General features: G+C 56.5%; 1 protein-coding gene across 7 annotated transcripts in view; it reads left to right on the top strand.

Moving 5' to 3' along the window:
• PTPRF (protein tyrosine phosphatase receptor type F) overlaps window positions 1-19,166 on the top strand; it is a 519,799-nt gene that overhangs the window by 461,116 nt on the left and 39,517 nt on the right. For all 7 annotated transcript variants that reach the window (XM_067567843.1, XM_067567842.1, XM_067567841.1 and 4 more), the window contains 6 exons: window positions 2,004-2,121; window positions 4,406-4,984; window positions 5,549-5,646; window positions 12,493-12,746; window positions 13,427-13,517; window positions 16,207-16,419. In XM_067567843.1, coding sequence (XP_067423944.1) covers window positions 2,004-2,121; window positions 4,406-4,984; window positions 5,549-5,646; window positions 12,493-12,746; window positions 13,427-13,517; window positions 16,207-16,419 — 1,353 coding nt within the window. The remainder of the gene's footprint in view (window positions 1-2,003; window positions 2,122-4,405; window positions 4,985-5,548; window positions 5,647-12,492; window positions 12,747-13,426; window positions 13,518-16,206; window positions 16,420-19,166) is intronic.

Raw genomic sequence — 19,166 nt, 5'->3', positions numbered from 1 at the left:
GCTCTGGTATCTTGGCCAGTAGCTTTAACGTGGGGCACGGAAGCCAGTGGCTGGGTCTGAACACCTGAGCCCATGGCTGTGGCAGGGTGGGGGGGCGCTTTCCTACCTAGCCCCGCTCAGCTGGAGAGTCTCGCTCAGGGGTTCTCAAACTTTTTTTGCTGGGACCCCCTTTAAAAATATTTCAGGCTGTGATGACCCCCCCCATGCCAGGCCAGGCCAGGCCACCCTGACTTCTGCACTGCTGCTGGGGGTGGCACGGCCTTCAGGGCACCCGGCCAGCAGGTGCTGCTCACCGGCCACCGCTCTCTGAAGGGCTCCTCTGGCTGTCAGCCGTGGCATGTGCAGGGGCTGACAGCTTGCGACCCCACTCCATGATAACCTGGTGACCCCTTGAGAGGTCCCGACCCCCAGTTTGAGAACCCCTGGTCTAGCTGGTGTTTGAGTCTGCAGAGGGCTTTTCAAGTGGGGTTTGCCTTTCCAGGAAGCCCCTGTGCCATCCATAGACAATATGAAGGCCCAGTGGGAGAGGGTCTGTGGAGGGGGGACTCCCCAGAGGAAGGTGTGATAGTTTTGCTGTGGATAAATCCCAGTGTCCCTCTGCACTGTCTTCAGGCATTGGGGATTCACGGGGAACGCACCAGAGGCCCATCTCGTCTCTCCAGATTAGCCGGGCTCTGCCCTCTGGAGTGAGTTAGCGTGCGGTGTGGCTGTGACTGGCCGTTATCCACCCCTGCCCCTCAGACATCGCCACTGGCACCCCCTGCCAGCCTGGCCTGCAGCCCGTGTCAGGCCTGTTAGCCAGGACAGCCGGGGGAGCGCAGCAGCGTTACAGCCGGGCCTCCGGTCTCCCAGCCCTTCTCCTGCATGGTTTGCCTTTGGCGGGTCATTGTCATCAAAGCAGATTCCCTTTCATATGATGGCCAAGTGCTCGGGGTAGTTGCCCTCAGCGTCTGTGAGTCCCACGTGCCAGTCCCCCGACGCCCTCCGTGGGTGGAGCCCCGGCAGCTCAGGGGCAGTGGCCTGCTGGTAGAAAATGGACGGGGCTGGTCTGGCCCAGTTCTTTGAGGGCTCAGGCCCTCCTGGGGACCAGGGAAGGTTAGGGGCTGGGCTGGGGCTGCGAAGCTGCTAGGCGCACTCAGCAGGAGCCGTCATGTTCTGAGCCCGGCCTCCTGGCCAAGCCTTGCCTCCACCAGCAGCAGCGTTGTGCCTGGGGCCGGGGCGAGCTGTTGGACTGAGCTGCAGTGATCCAAAGTTACTGTCCTCTGGCCAAGCCCAGCTCTGAGAACTCGCCCCACCTCCCGTCCGCGTGGCCCTCCCGTGCAACGGTGCCGCAGCGGACTTTCAGCATGTGGGGCCTGAGAAGCATTGCCCCGGTGAGCCGTTGTCTTGCAGTGTCTCACTCCCCCACCCTGGGTTATCTTCCAGGAGTTCCCAGCGGCTCTGCTGCAGGATTCCAGTCAGCTTCAAAAGGAGCCCAGTGCGGGTTCCACGGCTGTCTGCTGACCTGGCCTTTGGCTTCTGTTTGCACCTTTGATTTGTTGTGAGCCTCTTGTGCTTGCTGCCCGGGTACTGGCTGGCTCTCGGGGCTCTCCGGCTCGGGTCAGAATTCAGCATCCGACCCCAAACTTCCTGGGACCAGCGGCTGTGGAGGCGGCTCAGAGGAGTTACTCTGCGCTGGGGTCGGGATGGCCGTTACGCTCTCTCAGCCTCTGTTCCTAGCAAGCTTGGACAGTCCTGTGGCCAGCTTTGGGTATGGGAGTCAGGGAGGTCCCCCCTTCCTGAGGGATGGCACGCAGGATGCCAGAAACGTGGGCCCTTGCACGATGGTTGGCGTTGTTCCGTTAACGCCGCGCGTGCGTGAGGTTTGAGCCTGCTGTGGGTGTGAATGCACGAAACCAAACCAAACCCTTCAGGTGCTGGGCCTCGCCTCTCTGCACCCCGAGCAGTAACAATATTTGTTTCCTGTTGCTTATTTTCTGCTCACTTTATGCCTGGATCAACAGGAAGCCATCATAGGAGGCCTTTTACCGGAAACCACCTATTCCATCACAGTCGCAGCCTACACCACCAAAGGGGACGGAGCGCGCAGCAAACCCAAAGTCGTCACTACTACGGGGGCAGGTGAGTGTGCGCTGCTGCTGGGTGGGCTTCGTGAATTCCTCGCGACCTAGCACAGCTGCTGAGGCTGAGATCGCGGGTTTGGAAGGAGTGGGCAGGGCAGGGAGCGTCCTGGGGATTTCTACTTTTGCCGTGGGGGGAAGGGATGAGAGTTCAGTCTGCATCCCTTGTGCACAGGCTCTCAGGCGTGGAGCACGTGGCCGAGTTGTGCAGGGTTCACACAGAGCAGGGGTGCAGGTAGGAAATGCACAGACACAGAGAGAGCAAAGGGGGAGAACGTGGACCTGCACTATAGAAGAGATGTACATCTCTCAGCCTTGATGTACCACTCAGTCCGGAGAGAAGGGAAGGGGACGCCTGGGCCTATACACCAGAGCTCAGCCCAGCTCCGAAGTGAAGCCCTTCTTGCACTGCTTTCTCATGCATTGGAATCTGCCTTGGGGCAGTTGTGGGGAGTAGCCAAGAGCTGTCTGATGGTGGCTGTAGAGCCGCCTGCGGCAGCCTTCGAGAGGTGGGTAGAAGTGGATCCAGCCATTCTTGATGCTGCTTCTCTACATACAAGTAGACAAGCACAGCTGGAAACCAGCACGTGCTCCTGCAGAAGTGCACCAGACCCACAGGATCTTGCTGAATCCAGCCAGTGTGTTTCCAAAGCGCTACGCTCTAAGTGGACAAGTGTATCCAAAGCTAGGTCTCCGGAAGAGCCCAGGCCCTGGTCAAGGACACGTCAGGCACTTGGGTTTTCTCTGGGAACATGATGGAAGCAGATTTGTGTTGGTCTTGGGGAGAGTAGCATTCTCTAGTCATCGGTTTTTGGATCGCTAGCCCTGTCCTACAGCTGGTAGCCCTTCTGGTCGTCAGACCAGCCCCAGGATAGTATTTGTCACTCGTTATTGTGGGAATGCATTTCGCAGGAGCTGGATAGCTGCATTCGTGGTGCTTTTAGCCAAGGAGCAGCTCTCTCTCTCCACACTGCTCCAGATGGCACAGGATAACTGCAGGGGTAATTACCATGTTCAGCGTCTCAGCTGCACTATCCCCCGTGCCGCACCATGCTGTACATTTAGTTCGAGTCACCACAGCAGTCCTGTAAACGGAGGTTTCCTAAACATCCCAGTGCTATACAGGAAACTCCAGCGGATCCTCCCAGGTTGTGATGCACATTTAAAGGTAAGGATAAGATGAATCAACTTTGAAAAATCATCCGTCCCTAAACACCAGCTGCTGTTAGACACTGAATTGTAAACAGAGGACAACATTAGCAATGTCAGTTTAATCACGTGTACTTAAATAGTAACAGAGACCCCAGTGCTGCCCTCCTTTAGATTTGTCCAGCTCCAAGGGTCTCAGAAGGGAGCTGTGTTGTGGTCCTGTAAGGGCAGAATCAGGCCATAATACCATCAAATACATGTTAATTTGCTATTTGCCTGTGTGGCTGTTTACCACATTTAAATACCATGAGTGGACATGCAGATGTATTTCGTAGGTGGGGTTTTCTTACCACCATGACATTGTCCCACTCATTCTGACTAGTTTCCTCATTGGTTGGTTTGTATCCCAACCTGATCTCATTTGGAGTGGTGACACACCCGCAGTTTAAGTGGAAGGGAGTCATTTTAAATGAACAGTTCTCAACCTGCGAAGGCAACAATCTTTAACTTGTGCAGCGTAAGCAGAATGTCAGTGCCGGGACTGCTGCTCCGCACCAATCGACATTCTCATCATGAATTGGTTCATCAGCTAAACCAGAATGTATCCTGATTGCAAACAGCCGACCCAGCTCCACTTCCTGCCTCTGCAGATGGCCACATTGCAAGGTTTGGGGATTACATTTTTCTGCATCCAGATAGCGCAGGATGCTGGATGTGGGTTTTGTGCATCTGTTGCAACGCAGCACATCAGGGTCCAGATTTTCCTGGTGCTGTGGCACTTGTCTGCAGAGAGGGTACCGTTTGGAGCGGTCCAGGTAAAAACTTGGCTGAATCCAGAATGATCTGTGAGACATATTGAGGTGCACTTTACGGCATTGTACTTCAGGGTCTGGAGTTTTCTGCTGTAGTGTCAGCTGGTGCCTTCATTGCCTGTTTAGACAGTAGAATTTGGGGAATCAGAACCCAGAATTTGCTTTCATCAGCAGCTGGATTTGGATCCATCCAGGTTTGTTTACTGCACTTTGTTATCTGAGCACACGGTTACATCAATCCTCTCGGACTCAGTAGCGCCAAGTTTTCTCTTCTCCTGGCTGCAGGGTGGGTTTGTGGATAGTCACTGTGTGTTTATGTTCCAGTCCCAGGAAAGCCCACCATGATGATTAGCACCACAGCCATGAACACAGCTCTCGTTCAGTGGCACCCGCCCAAGGAGATGGTGGGGGAGCTGCTGGGATACCGGCTGCAGTACAAACGCACCGACGAGGAGAAGATGAACACGATCGACTTTGGGAAAAATGACCATCACTACACCGTGACGAGCCTGCACAAGGGTGCCACCTACGTCTTCAAGCTGTCTGCCAAGAACCGAGCGGGCCCGGGGGAGGAGTTTGAGAAGGAGATCACCACAACTGAAGATGTGCCGAGCGGCTTCCCGCAGAACCTGCGCGTGGTGGGGCTGACCACCTCCACCACGGAGGTGGCCTGGGACCCTCCAATGTTGGCTGAGAGAAATGGGAGAATTACCAACTACACGGTTGTGTACAGGGATATCAACAGCCAGCAGGACCTGACCAACGTCACCAAGGACACACGCATCACCCTGACCAACCTCAAACCTGACACCACCTATGACATCAAAGTAAGGGCCCACACCAGTAAGGGGGCTGGGCCGCTCAGCCCCAGCATCCAGTCCAGGACCATGCCTGTTGAGCAAGGTAGGTGGCACTGTAATAAGCCTTAAAGTCTAGCCCCATCTCCAGCCGAGTGACCCTCCTGTGGGCGTGCAAGGCTGGGTTCCCCTTGGCTCTGGTGAGCAAGGCCACAGAATACCTGGTTTCCTAGCGTAAAACTGGCTCGACACACGAAGCCTTGCTAAAGGATTCCCCCATGTTACCTGTTTCTAGGAGGAGGATTGTTTGGTGGCAACATAATTGCCTTTGTCACTTCACACACTCCCCCGTTTCATCTGTACTTGAGAGGGTCTCTGCTGGCACTGGTGCAGGCCGGCTGCGTAGGATATCTGTGGATCCCGCACCCGAGAGCTGCTGTCTTTTGGCCATGGCAAAGGGCCCAGAGAGTTGTTGGGGGAGAGGAGAGCTGTCAGTCAGTCTGTACCTGCCATTCTCTGGCGTCCAAGAAGGTCGTGACAGTCGGGAAGTGCTGGGCCTGAGGGACTCACTGAAAGGCTGCAGATCTCCCACTGCAGCTGCATTCAGTGAGCGTGGCCGCTGCGTCAGTGGGGGCGGCTGTGCAGCTCAAGGGTTTGTTTTTAATTGCAGTGTTTGCGAAGAACTTCCGCGTCAGCGCCGTGATGAAAACGTCGGCGTTGCTGAGCTGGGAAGTGCCCGACTCCTATAAGTCCGCAGTGCCTTTTAAGGTGAGGGCAGACTGCCCGGGGTGCCCAGGTGCTCCCGTGGCAGGTGAGCAGCGCTCTGAGCAGCAGCCCCTCTACCCGCTGCCCACCGGATGGCAGAGCAAGGTCCCGCTGCTTGCCATCTCGGGGATGGTCCGAGCACAGCAGTAAGGCTTTGGAAAGCAAAGATGCTAACCAGGAAGTGCTGCTGCTTTCTCACCCTTCTTCCTGGCGTTCTGTGGCTGCTTGGTTTTACTCCTGCTTTCCTGGTCTCTAGCCGGGTGCAAACCAGAGCCAGCTGCACATGCCAGCGAAAGGGGTTGGCAGCGTGGGGTCAGAGAACGGAATGATGGTGTGGACGCCAGCAGGCGATGCCCCATGGGAAGCCATGTGCCGAATGCTAAGCCAGGACGGTGGTGCCCACCGTGGGAGGGCATGTGTCACGTTAGGGCGTGTTCTTTAGAATGTGCGCCAGCCCTGGGAGCCTGTTGCACCGTCTCCTCCTAGACAGGTCCCTCCGTGAGCCCTCCGGGTGCCTAGTAATGACAGGCCCAGGCTGCAGACACTCAGCCAACCGCTGTCCAGATAAAGACCTGACCCGAGAACATTTACTCCATGTGTGAAGCCTCCACTTTTCCCTGGCCCTGGCCCACTGATCTCCTTCCACGGTCTCTTCTCCAAAGCATCCCCCTGCTCTGTGCTTGCCAGCCAGCCAGGAGGAAGATTAGTGCAGTCGTCCTGAGGCTGTTATTAATACCTCTTCCCCGCTCATCCGCGGTAGGTGCTCACACCTAGTCTGTCATGCCCACCTGCCCCACCAGGTGTCTGGAGACCGGCTCCTACCTGGAATCAGCTGCACGAGATTCCCACTTCCAACCCAGGCAGGACGCTCCCTGCCAATGCCTACATGAGATGCTTCTGTTCTGCTCTGCATTGGTTTATAATCCATTCTTGCCGCGCTGTGCGGCACAGCACAGCTGGGGCGACCGTACAGCTCTGGGCACTGAGGGTGAGATGCCAGCCCTGGACGTAAGGGAAATACCAAGGCTGCAGACAGTCCATGAGTGATCTCAGCACAGGAGCTGAACAGGGCAGAACAGCTGCAAACCAGCCAGTTAATCAAACCTAGAATGACTCCCTTTGCCCGCCCCTGAATGAACATCTAGCCTGTTGGCCACAGAGGCGTCAGAGCAGGCGTGGCTCCAGGAAACTCTTTAAAGTGGAGCAGTCCATAGTCCCCTCTCTGACGTCTGTCTGGGCAGACCCTGCGTGAACGACTGCTGCTCTGGCTTGTCCAGCACAATGCTGGGCGTTGTTAGCCGCCAGGCCCGGCATGGCTTAGTCACGTGCTGATGGTAATAATGGGCCCAAGCCCGGCCATCTCCCTTCAGCAGCCCCAGCCTGGATTGCTGGGGTGGGGAGCAGCCGAGGCCTGCGGGGTGGATTTCTGCAGACGTGGTGCAGGCTGGGTGAGAGAATCTTGCAGAAAGAAGCGTTTGCTGTGCGGAAGGGCACAGATGGGAGTCTGGGCAGACCCTCCTAATCCATGCCGAGGTGATCACTAGCACTTCCAGGCATTGGGGCTCTCCTGGTGCACCCCCCTGGAACTCTGAAACCAGCAATGCAATGAAACGTGAGTCCTCAGTGAGTCCATTTCTGTCCCCACCCCCATCACCGTAGTATTGGAGCAGCTCACAAGCGCTGATGGATTTATCCTCACCCACCCCGAGAGACAGGAGAATAATACCCCAGTTCTACAGATGGGAACTGAGGCCCAGAGAGATGCAGAGAGCCTGTAACAGAGCCAGAAACAAAACCCAGGTCTCTCGAGTCTGAGTCCAGGGCTATCCTTCCAGTGCTTAATTGGTACTGAAAGCAATTTCTTTTACGTTCATAACTGACATGGCAAGCCGAAAGGTGCTGCCTGCCGGGCCTCAGATTAAGCACTGCATCCTTCTCGGCAGCCTGAAAGCCTCTCACTCGCCAGCAGTGAAATCAAGAGAGCCGGCTTCCGTGGTGAGGATGAACGCCTCTCCGAGGGGAGTTCTGCCGTGGCCTGTCAGGTCGCTCAGTGGGGAGGGTGGGCAGGGCGCATTACCCGGCCGTCGGGCTGGGGCGCACGTATGGAATCGCTACCTGCCTTTGTGCATCTCTCCCCTGCTTGCTGCTAACGTATGCTATCTCAGTCCTCCCTCTCAATTACAAGGATCAGCAGGAATCACTTTGAACTTGCCGAGTTCAGCGGGGAAGAGACAGGGCTTTTGTCTCCCAGGGAGTCGGAGCACAGCAATCAGAGCTCCCCGGGGTTTGGACAGACAGGAGTCAGACACGGGGACGGGAGGGGAGGAACATAGCAGATGTTGTGCAGTGCCTTGAATGGCCAGTTCGGTTTCCTTATTTAGGTGCAGTGGTTTCCCGCCCTGGTGCGTAGGGGGGGACGATGGGGCTGTGGGGTGGTTAGAGCAGGTCAGGTTCCAGAAGGAACAGTGCTGATGTCTTGTAGCCAAGCCATGAGCCGTGCTTCGTTCAGTGTCTGCCCCTGCGGGGGGGTTAGCCCTGCTGTGACGCGGGAGCAGACGGGGCTAGGTACTGGTAGCTGAAGAGCAGCCATGCAAACAGGCGCGCGCGGTGTTAAAGCTGTTTCTCATCTAGCACCTTGCCAGACATGCGGGTGCATGTGAGCTGGAAGGATCCACCCCGGGGCTTTGCCTGCATTGCCTGATAGAAAGTCTCAACCTTCAGGAGTTTGGTTTTACAAGCAAGACTCACCCCTTTACTATCTGCTTAATTCAGGCACATGAGATGCAGAGGACAGAGCTTCGTAACAACTCGCATAGCAGCTAAATCTCCCTGGGAACAATTAGTATTATCTACACTTGATAAACAGGCTGGCACTAAATCTACATCCCAAAGGGTGTCAGACTCCACGTGAACAGATTTAATCCCAGTCGATATTGTTCTGATTGTGAATCCTGATGCTCAGGCAGAACCTGGTGTTATTTTAGTGGGTGGCGGGGAGGAGTGAATGGAGACCTCTGCAGTTTTCCCTATTATGAAATCAATAAAGCAGGTTTCAGTTCTCTCCAGGGAACGTTCACAGCTTCATCTGAGCCAGACTAGAAACTCCCTGCAAAGTGTTGCCTGGCTTTGATGGGCTATTTTAGAGATGTTTCATCCCAGCACACCGGGCCGTAAGCCTCTAACATTGTTCCTAGGTTCCAGGGACTTTCCTTCTTGCATATTTTTCAAATAAAAGTGACATTTTATGCTGGGTGGATTCTCACCCTTTTGAGCTAGGAGCTGGTTTGGGCATTTCTGGGGCTCTCATGGGAAGTGCAACCTAGTAACCTCTTGGAACTTAACACTTGAAACAAAAATGCCAACTCTGTCTAATTGTCCACCCATTGCGCATTTTGTTCTGCGCTGTGTTTTAGAATCCTAGAGCCATCGGGTTGGAAGGGATCACAAGGGTCATCTAGTCTAGCAGGATTTGTTGTGTCTAAACCATCCAAGACAACTGTCTGTCCAGCCTCCCTAGGCAGCTCATTCCATTGTCCTACTGTTCTTACAGGCAGGAAGTTTTTCCTGAGATTTAATCTAAATCTGCTCAGATTCAGTCTGTGCATGATTCAGTTCAGAACATTTTCAAGTGAGCATAAAATCAGCCAGATAAAGGGCAGTCAGCCTCGGCTGCATTATAACCAAGACTCAGTCCCTGAGCAATGACATTTGGACCCATCCAGCTTAGCAAACCTGCCTCTGTGAGCGAGATCCGCAAGAGCAGGGATTTTATCGCGTGCAAGGGCTGGGTCGGCCCAGGGTTTGGCAGCCCAAAGCCCGTTGGCCACATTTCACGGCTTACTGGAGTAGGTGTCACGGAGCCGTTCTGCACCTTCTGATTGGCATTCTAGCCTCCGGGTGTCTTTAGCTCCCACACACACTGACTCTATCCCTGCGCCCTCACAGCACTGTAACGCTCCTGGAGAGGCACTGCTAATGGTGCGTAGTGTCTGAGAAGGTAATGCAGTCTGGCAGGTAAAGGAACAGAACCATTGTGGCAACCGTGAGAAGGTGGGAGAGTGGGGAACGCCAGGAGAGTGTGCCAGTCCCGCTGGCTCTGGACACCAATGTCCGTGCCAGGCAATACAAGTCATCCTCTGACGTCAGTGTGAACACAGCAGTGCAAGTTTGTGTCGCTTCTCAGTCAAACCCAAGGCAGTGCTGCATTAAAGCCCCAAACTGCCCATCCAGTCTGCAGCACTTGTGGGCCTCCTCTGCCCCCACCCCCAGGAAAATAGCACAGGGTTGTTGCTAGCGCCATAGTGTTGCAGGGGTGGTGTGCCTGCAGCGGCCCGGTTTCCGCACCAGCAGAGACAGTAGGCGGCTGACTCAGCAGACCTCCATGTAAACCATGGTGTGGTGGCGAAGGCTTGGCCAGGTTTGTTGTCAAAGCACATTACCGGTGCCCCTGTTCACTGGTTACAGGCGCTACAAGTGTGACATGCCGAGGTCTCAGCTAGGCCAGTCCAAAGCTGCTGCTCCTCGCCCACATCGAGACAAGCAAGTTCCGTGTTACACTCCCGACGTTTCTAGTGACCATCCTTGTGCCTTACACCTTCTAGTTCGAACAGAACCTCCTCATCCTTTGTCCTGCACCCTGCTGATCTTACCAGGGCTGTGTGTTCCCGGACCATCCTCCTAGGCAGGTGTGAGGGAGTTCCTTGTGTCCTCAGCAATGTGCTCGCTTGCTCAGCTGGGAGCTAGTGTTACTATTTTAACAAGGCCTCCTTGGGTTCACACATCATGCCTCGGGCTCCAGCACGGCCCCAACCTTCACACGCGCATTGTATAGACAAGATGCCTTCCTAAAGCGCGCACACACACACACACACAAGCACTTTGGGATGAGTACCAGCACTTAGATGTGGAGACTGGGTGGTGGGAGATCCCGCCTGGTGCAGAGTCTGCGGTGCAGAGCACAGTTAGAGCTGGGTTGTGTTATTCTCGTGTCGTTCTTTGTGGCTCTGAGCGAGTTGGGTTAGAATCTATCCCCAGCCCTGTTCTTGGCTGGAACGTGTTGCCTGCTGCTGCAGTATTATGTTCGTGTTGGTAGGAACTGATGCCAGGACAGACTGCAGAGCTGCTAACGTAACCTTGGCTCTTCTGGTTCTGCTGAGTCTAGTGTGACTGAGCAGGGGGAAACCTGCCAACTCCATGTCTGACATTCCAGAGGCTTTGAGAGGCATTTCTGTGTCTTGATTTTTTGCACTCACTCTAGCGCCCGTCTGATGTGTGTCTCTGGAGAAGGGGATTAAAGCTGAGGAAGAAATAGTCTAGGAGAAGTCACAGCAGAGAACAGTCCCTCCTTTCATAGCCTCTCACCCGGTGCATTGGGGAGCCAGCAGGGGTTTCATCACTGTAGACATCTTTGGTTTTTTAGCAGTGGGACTTGATTTTATGCTCCATCCCTGGGACTGGAGCATGTCAGTGAGAAAATTGGTCGTGTCCGTCCCTCTCCCTTTGTGCTCTGTCACATCTCTTCCTGGGTCCGGAGAAGAGGTGGCATGTGGATGGACTGAGTCCCCAGCCCAACCTCAGCAGAGTGCAGAGACCCTGAGATTGTCCAAAGCCGCTGGGGGCATGGCTACTTTGGTGACATACAAACAGCACCGTAAACCTCACTCCAGGTTTGCTGCCTGTGCCTGGCTGCCCCCAGGGTTTCTTCCAGGGCCTGCTGCTCCTCCTAGCCGCACTTCTCCCTAGAGAGGCTCGATTCCCTGTGGAGTTAATGAGCTGCACCTGCCCCAGTGAGACAGCCGCATTCTTCAGGGCTCTGACCCTGCTTGCGTCCCCTCTCCCTCTTACGCTGCTTCGCCAGGCCGAGCTGCGCCGGAGCCGGAACAAGGGTCATTGGCTGCCGCGGCTCCATTCTCTGGGGACCCCTAAGGCAGAGCATGTTTGTAGGTGCGTGGCAGCCATCTCCACCTGCTCTGGGCACACCCCTCACCAGGTCATGGCAGCAGCTCTCTGCACATTGCATCTTCCGAGCGGTTTGTGAGCCCCCATTGGATTCCGGGCGCGCCTTGCAGGGCCGGGGTTGCCAAGCAGAGAGGAACGTGCCTCAGCCGCTGTCAGCAGGAGTGCGCCTCTGGGGAGTACGTGCTTTTCTGACTCGCCACGTCTCCGTTAAAGCTGGGATTGGGAGATGTCCCTCCGTGCTGGCTCTTCCCGAGTGTTTGGGCCAGCGTGCCGATCCAGAGTTTCTGCCTGAGCCCAGCAGGTGCAGTTCTGCTCAGGCCCTCCCTGGGGAAAAAGCAGTCACCCCAGCTGGAGCCAATTCAGACTGAGCACGTGGGGCAGGTGTAAACTCAGGGACTCCAGCAACCCCAACAGAGCACCCACAGCACCACGTGTCCAGGAGAGAGAGCTGCTCTGTGTCAGCCAGGTGGGTGCGTTGGGAAGCTCCATGCCATCCGGAGACTGCTCTACCGCGTGTCACTTCCCATCTTCTCCAGCAGCGGGTGCTGCCAGTGATCCTTGGCAAGGGCACAGCCGGCAGAGGGAAGGTTTGAGCCTAACCTCTGCTCAGATGGCAGCACGCCAGGGGCTGCTGCGCTGGTGCCGTGGTATCAGAGCAGGGAGCCTGCGTCTGAGGGACCTTCATTCCACGCTGTCGCTGTAAGGAGCCGCGAGTGCTGCTCGGCTGTCTGCTGGGGCTTGCTCTTATTTATGGCTCTCTGTGGAATGCACACAATCTGAACCACCTGCGGTAGGGCCCAGAGCCCAATTATCAGCTCGAATGCCGCCTTCTGTCGTGAGCACGTTCCATCGGCAGCTGCCTGCTGCATGACGTGTCCTTTCCCGTTTCAGATCCTGTACAACAGCCAGAGCGTGGAGGTGGATGGCCATTCCATGAAGAAGCTCATAAGTGACCTTCAGCCGGACACAGAGTATTCCTTTGTGCTAATGAACCGCGGCAGCAGTGCCGGCGGGCTCCAGCACCGGGTGTCTATCCACACGGCGCCTGATGTCTTGCAGAGCAAACCCGTCTCCACAAACAAATACATGCAGGAAGGGAAATTCACCCTCGCCCTTCCCAAGGTCCAGGCCTCAGCGCCAATTAGGTAGGTGTCCCCGCTAGTGGACCAGTGGGGCCAGGGGCGATAGCAGGGTGGTTTGTTCGCTTTATATTCCCGTTGATTCAGTACAATTGCAGAGCAGCCCGCAGATGCTGGAGCCAGGGTTTCCCTTCACCGCCTGACCGCGCATTGTTGACGTGCTGAGCTGCTACGTTTGTGAGACAGGGTCAGGCTGGTTCTCATGCACACAGCTCCCCGTCACCTCTGGGGTGGGATTGACCCAGCTGAGGAGGAGGAGGAGGTACTTTCTCTGTCGCTGCATAACATCTCTTGAATAAATAATGTCTTTAAAGACTTGAGGAGATGAAAGAAGCCAGTTGACAGAAGTCTCGTTTGTCACTGTGCTGTTCTCATGCTGAAACACAGCCCCTGGGGCCCCTGCTACAGCCAGCTCCTATAAATGTCCTTACCCCCGCTCCTGCTACCATGGGCTGTGTGTCTTCATTAACCTAGGGATTGCTAGTGGGGAAAGTTTTGCTCTTCAGAGCAGCGGGAACTGGCCTCTGACTCAGTGACGCTCTTTTGCTGATTGCACAAGGGGAGATTTGGGGACGGGGTTTGATGGGAGGCATTTTCAACTTTTTTCTTCGATCAGATGCTAAAGAAATGTCCTGATCTCTCCTGCTAGTCCCAGCCGCCTGCCCTGACCCTGCTTTCCTCCCCAGGTGGTACTATATCGTGGTTGTGCCGGTAGATCAGACCACCAGCAGCCGCACGGCCAGGTGGCAGACGCCTGATGCGATGGAGCTGGACCAGGTAGGAGTCAATGGGAATTGGTTCAAGTGTGATCTCTTGAGCTTCGCCCACGCTGTCTGGGTCCTGGGAAAGGTACTGGCACGGTGGTGAATTCGGCCTGTGGCTTGTGTGAGATAAAATGCACAGCCAGGCCTGCCAGGCTAGGGATTCCAGAGATTCGAGGAGGAGTCCCCGGAGCTCACCTTTCCCCTCTGACGATAGGATCTGATCATCATAATACTTGGCACTGCCACAGCCTGCCCCATGATCCTTTGCCGGTTTCTGTTTGAGGCTCCCTCAGCCCTTTGCAAACATTAATGGGTTCAGGCCCCCAGCATTGTCCCATCTCTGAGAATGTCAGTTACAGAGCTGAACCAGAGCCCCGGTCTCCTGTGCTCTCACCCCTTCCACGCTGCACAGCACTTTTCATCATCGTCTTAACCATCGCAACTCCCTGCCTGTCTTCAGAGTCAAGTCTGAGCAGTCAGCCAACACCGGGCCACACACGGAACGAGGAGAAAACAAAATACGGACTCGCTGCTGGTGACGAGAGACCCGTCCATCCAGTGCGCTGAACGAGGCAGGGTCCTGTGGAAAAAACAGGGTGTGATTATGTCATTAAAACCTGTGTCATAATACACAGGCACCAGGGGCCGAATGAAAGCTGCATGGGGAGCCTTGAGTGTGGCATTTCCGACGGTCGAACCCTTGACATGCTTTACTGTTGTCCTTTGTAAGTCAGATACGTAGAGGTGACAGTAGCAGGTAGAGACTCCAGCTGGAAACGGGACCCATTGTGCTGTGTGTGGGGCAAATACCTGGGCGTCTTCTGTGCCTGTAAGAGTTTAAATATCATTTCAGCCAAGACGCACCAAGGGAAGGGAACAAGGGCTGGTCACCACGAGGCTGTTGAGTTTGGTTTTAATTTACACACTCACTCACAGAGTTTAAACTGCAGCTGCCCAGAGTTAGACGCAGTTAGGAATATCATCCAGACTAGAAGGTACAGCTGTGAGAGTTAATACGTAGCCCCTCTGAAGAGGAGGTGAGGAGGTTGGGGAGCACAGTACATGAGCTGACTGTGACTAACGGTGGCTCTGAAGCATGCAAAGATTTTTTTAATAGACACTAAAAGGGGCTTTCACTGATGCCAACTCTGCACAGCCGCACTGTAAACAAGCGTCGCGATCCCATGGTGCTGGCATCAGAGCAAGGATCGAAGAGTGCAGATTAGAAGCCAGGTGTTGTTCGCTGCCCATTGTCACCCTTGGCTAAAAGGGACCAAAGAGCGACAGTGGGCAGCAGATATCTGTGGTGCAGCTGGAACTGACAGTTCAGCTGTGATTTCCCCACCCTGCATCTCACATTCATCCCTGCCAGAGCCCTTCGGTCCCGGCCGTGTAACAATGCAACACATCGCAGGCTGTTGGCGTTCTGCCTCCCTGCCGCACGGTTCCCAGGAGATGAGCGTGTAAACACGAGGCTTCTCCTTTTGCCTGCTTTCTTTAGTGATGTTACAACCCCTGTAAGAGACGGTGGCCTCCCTGAACCACCCGCAAAGGCAGGAAACTGAAGAGGAGAGCGAGGCTCAGGCCCTTTGACGACCTGTTCAGACAGGCTGAGCCCGTGGGGACTCCTTAGCCAAGTCAGCCAGGCTGCTGTGTGTAAATACCAGCGTTTCCAGCTCCGCTGCCCCTCTCCGGCTCAGCCCTGGGCCCCGGCTGCTCCGACAGGTTTCTGTGTGAAATGTATTTCATGCCTCCTCCTTCGTTTTAAATTAGAGCTTCTGTTCAGAGCCTGAAATTCATTTTTATTCATTAGAAAATCATCTTTTAACATCGGAGTGGCATTCTTTTAGCGGCATAATTGAATTTTTGTGTGTTTCTGCCCTTTTTCATGGGGTTGTGGCCAACTATGAAATTTGCCATATCTGCTCTGAACGTCCCGTGAAATCTGTTATTGCTCTCCCTGATCTACACAAAGCCCTGCCTGCAGCTCAGACAGCAGGGCAAGACACCCAATATCACTTCTCTTTCTCTACAGTCGCTGCTACCGTAGTCCATGCCCGGTGTCTGCGGAGAGCCCCGGGGCTCCGTGTGCCAGCGCAGAGCGCGGCCCGGTTCCCTGGAAAGCAGCTGGAGTACGTCCCCTGGGCTCTGGCTGGTTTGTGCAATGCCACCTCGGCCCTACTGTGGCCGGAAAGAGAACGAGTCGCAGCGTCTGAGCTCAAGGCTCGGAGCTCTCTCCCTGAACCCGCCTAGATGTGCAGGCACTTGCAGTAGATTCCCCGGGGATGGGAGTCCCTAGCAGTGCCCTCAACAGCTAACGCGTCAGTCACGCTCCCTGTGCCGTACCGTTCCCTGTAACTCAGCCAGGCTCCTTCCCTTCAGCCCAGCATCAGCCTGCGGTGAAGTCAGAATTGCCTTGCGTTTGACATCAGGCTGTTGTCATGGAAATGAGCGTGATGTCGCAAATCCAGCCTCTGACTTGAGTGCAGGGTCGAGAGGAGCGGGAGGGGCTGGACCGGGGTCAAATGAAATGGGAGTTGCATGAAATAAGTGGGGAGGAAAATTCTGCGGCTCCTGCGCCTTGCTGTGCGTTTCGAGCTGTGCCCCAGGCGATGTGCAGCCCCCATGCTGTCAGTCCGTGTAGCCTGCGCGTCTTGAACGTGGGGGCCAGGGATGTAACCACCCAACTTCTTTGTCCGCAGCTCCTGGAGGCCATAAACCAGGGAAGCCAGGGCAGGCGCCAGCGGCGTCAGGCAGACAGGCTGAAGCCCTATATTGCTGCGCAAGTGGACGTGTTGCCAGAGACCTTCACCTTGGGAGACGAGAAGACCTACGAGGGCTTCTACAACAAGCCGCTCTCTGCGGCTCTGAGCTATCGCTGCTTTGTGCTGGCCTCGCTGGAGGATGGCGAGACGGTAAGGGCTTCTTGCTAGAAGGGGCGTCTCGCTCTCCCCGCGCCCAGGGGCTCAGTGCAGGAGCTGGACGCTTGTCGTGAGGAGAGCAAAGCGCAGTAGCTGCTGTCCGTGAATGGTGTTTCCCAAGGAAGGAGCAGGCAGATTTGACACAGCAGATGGGCACTGAGGGAGAGGGCGAGCTCCACCCTGCTGGCTGGTTCGTTCCGCCAGCAGAACTCCACGCGTCTGAGACGCCGTGCTGCTCAGAAAAGTGACTGCGGATCCTGGCCTGTGCTCTCGCAGCGAGCGGGCTGGGAACCCGTGCCCAGCCGCCTCCCCGACACGTCCTAAACCGCTCGTGCTCTGCTGGGAGAGGGGGAGCCTCAGAACTGACGCAGAGAGCAGTCCGACAGCGCTGGGGGGCGGGCGAGGGGGGCTGTCCCGTCCATCCCAGTGGGGTTGGCTCCAGTGTCCTGGGATGATAGTTTAAACGTCAGCGTTGTTCACTGCTCCATCCCCATGTCAGAGGCCAGGAGGGTTGCAGACCCACGCCATTTTCTGCAGGTGCTGTCTCATTTCGGGGCCACAAGTGGATGGCGCTGGTGAGATGATCTATTTTTCCTCAGAGCAGGAGCCGGGCCCAGGGCACGTACACACCCCGCTGCGGGGTGCTCTGCATTCCTGTTTGGAGCATCTGCCCAGTCTACAGGGATGGGGCCCCCTGTTCGGTGACTTACGTGGGTGGAGGTTATTTTGTGGGCAGCACTTGACTGAGGACCACCACGGTTTTCTCCAGTCCCCGGCTCCTGTCAGCGCTCCAGCTGGGATCTGCAAAGCAAGTCTGCACTCTGCTTTGTGATTCCGGAGGCAGCCCTGGTGCATGAGGCAGGGCGGAGTCCTGCGTGCCCCACAGCAGCCCTGGGCTCTGGGTGGCTGAATAGGTCTGGCTCAGAAGCAAGTAAATTCGCCTCTCTCTGCAGCTGGTTCCCACGGTAGCCGGGTCTCTGCTGAGTGAAAGCGGGTGGGTTCCCGTTCCCTGGCGCCTCTCCTTGCTAAGGAAAATGGAGCCAGCCTGTATCTCTGAGGCAGGCTCCTGGCCCCAGCAGGCCAGGTTCGAAGTGGGGGAAAGGATGGCTGCTGCAGTGAGCATGAAATAGCAGAGCAGGAGTGTGCAGCAAGAGCCTCCTGCAGAGTGTTTTGGGGGCAGGTGGCAGCAGCGCGTGTGTAAATAATGGCTGGTAATAAAGATGCTCAGGACCCTCTGCTCAGCTCCCACACTGCGGCTCGCTTCTTCAGCCTCATTTACTTGTCATGGCTCATTAGCACTGGTCAAACTCGCCATGACTCATCCCGCCCAGCGTGCTCCTGGCAAGGGGCAGACAGTCCAGGGCCGAGACTCAGTCTCGGATTCGCAGGGCCTCGGAGAGCCCCGCCTGGGGGAGCAGCCCTGCGAGGACACTGCCAGTCCCACCTCCGGGGAAGCTGGATGCCGAGCGTGTGTAATGTCGGCCTGGTGCAGCCCTCCTGCGAGGCAGCTGGCAGCAGCGTTAGTGCCAGCGGGGCTCCTCCCTGCGTCCCTGACGCTTCGGGCCATTCTCATGTGAGCACCAAGCAAGCTGTCGCCAGCCCCTCCTTCCAGACTGCCTGCTGTGGCCCCCGGGTCCCTGGCCGGGCGCTGGGAGCCCGGCTCGTCGGGGGGCACCGTCTCCGCCTGGAACGGGCCGAGCACGTGGTGGCTGCCACTGGAAACGTCCTCACCAGGGTCCTGCAGGTCGCCGGGCTCCTTCCTGACCTGGGGGGGGGAGGGGAGGCCAGTCAAAAAGGCCAGACGCAAAATGTGAATCTCAGGCTCCTGTGTGAAGTGCCTGCCGGCCGCCTGGCCCGGCCCCGGGACTGTGGCTGCCTGTGACAGCAGCAGCTAGTCCCGTCCGGCAGATGTAGCCCGTAGACCCGTGCACCTTCCCCAGCAAACAACAAAATCCCAGCCTCAGTGTCCAGAGCAGCATGAGCCCCTCCTCCCGCTCCCCAGGTCCAGCCCCGCCTCTCGTCCCCTGAGACCGAGCTGCAGCGAGCCCCCGCGTCAGGAAGTGGGCGAGTGCCGTCGGGGCTGCGCACCCCGCAGCTGGGAGCTAAGCGGGGTCCCCGCTGCTCCCCAGCTCCCTGAGGGGCCCCCACAGACATTGCCCAGGGAAGGGGAAGAGGCTGAAGCCTGCAGGACCCCAGGCCCGAGGGCACATTGCCACTCGGGAGCGAAGCCGTGGGGGGGCCCCAGGTGAGCCAGCAAAGCCGCTGCTGATCAATCCAGCAAGGCCAGCCGGGTGCTTGGCCTGCGTATTGCCGGGAGGACGTCGATGGCAGGGCTGGCTCTGCCGCACGTGTTTGCATCCAGGCTGATTGGGATCCAGGAGAGGAGCTCAAGATGTGCATTGATGTGAGACTAGCCCGCTTGCTTTTCCCGCCCCCCCTTGGTGCCTGCACCCGGGTGACGAGCGTTTTCACTTTGACCTTAAAGCAGGCAATTTATAGATGCCCAGGGCCCCTTTCAGTGACCAAAAACTTGGTCTCTGGCAAGGTCAGTGTTTCTCGCTGCCTACACAGGCCAGCCACGGGCACGTGGCTGATACAGCTCCGGTTTCCTCTGGTAGGTGGAAGGGATTGCTGGGCCGTGTGTAACCTTCCGACCCAGTACGGCTGAGCTGTGAAGGGAGACACGGCGGCATAGCAAGTCCCCAGCTGGGCACTGGGTCTGTCAGTCCTGCCCTGCCAGG

Source organism: Emydura macquarii, unplaced genomic scaffold (genome assembly GCF_026122565.2).
Source record: "Emydura macquarii macquarii isolate MOO-44397 ecotype Brisbane River unplaced genomic scaffold, CSIRO-AGI_Emac_v2 contig_2805, whole genome shotgun sequence".
In the NCBI taxonomy this organism is placed as follows: Eukaryota; Metazoa; Chordata; order Testudines; family Chelidae; genus Emydura; species Emydura macquarii.
This window is presented reverse-complemented; position numbering and strand designations above follow the sequence as displayed.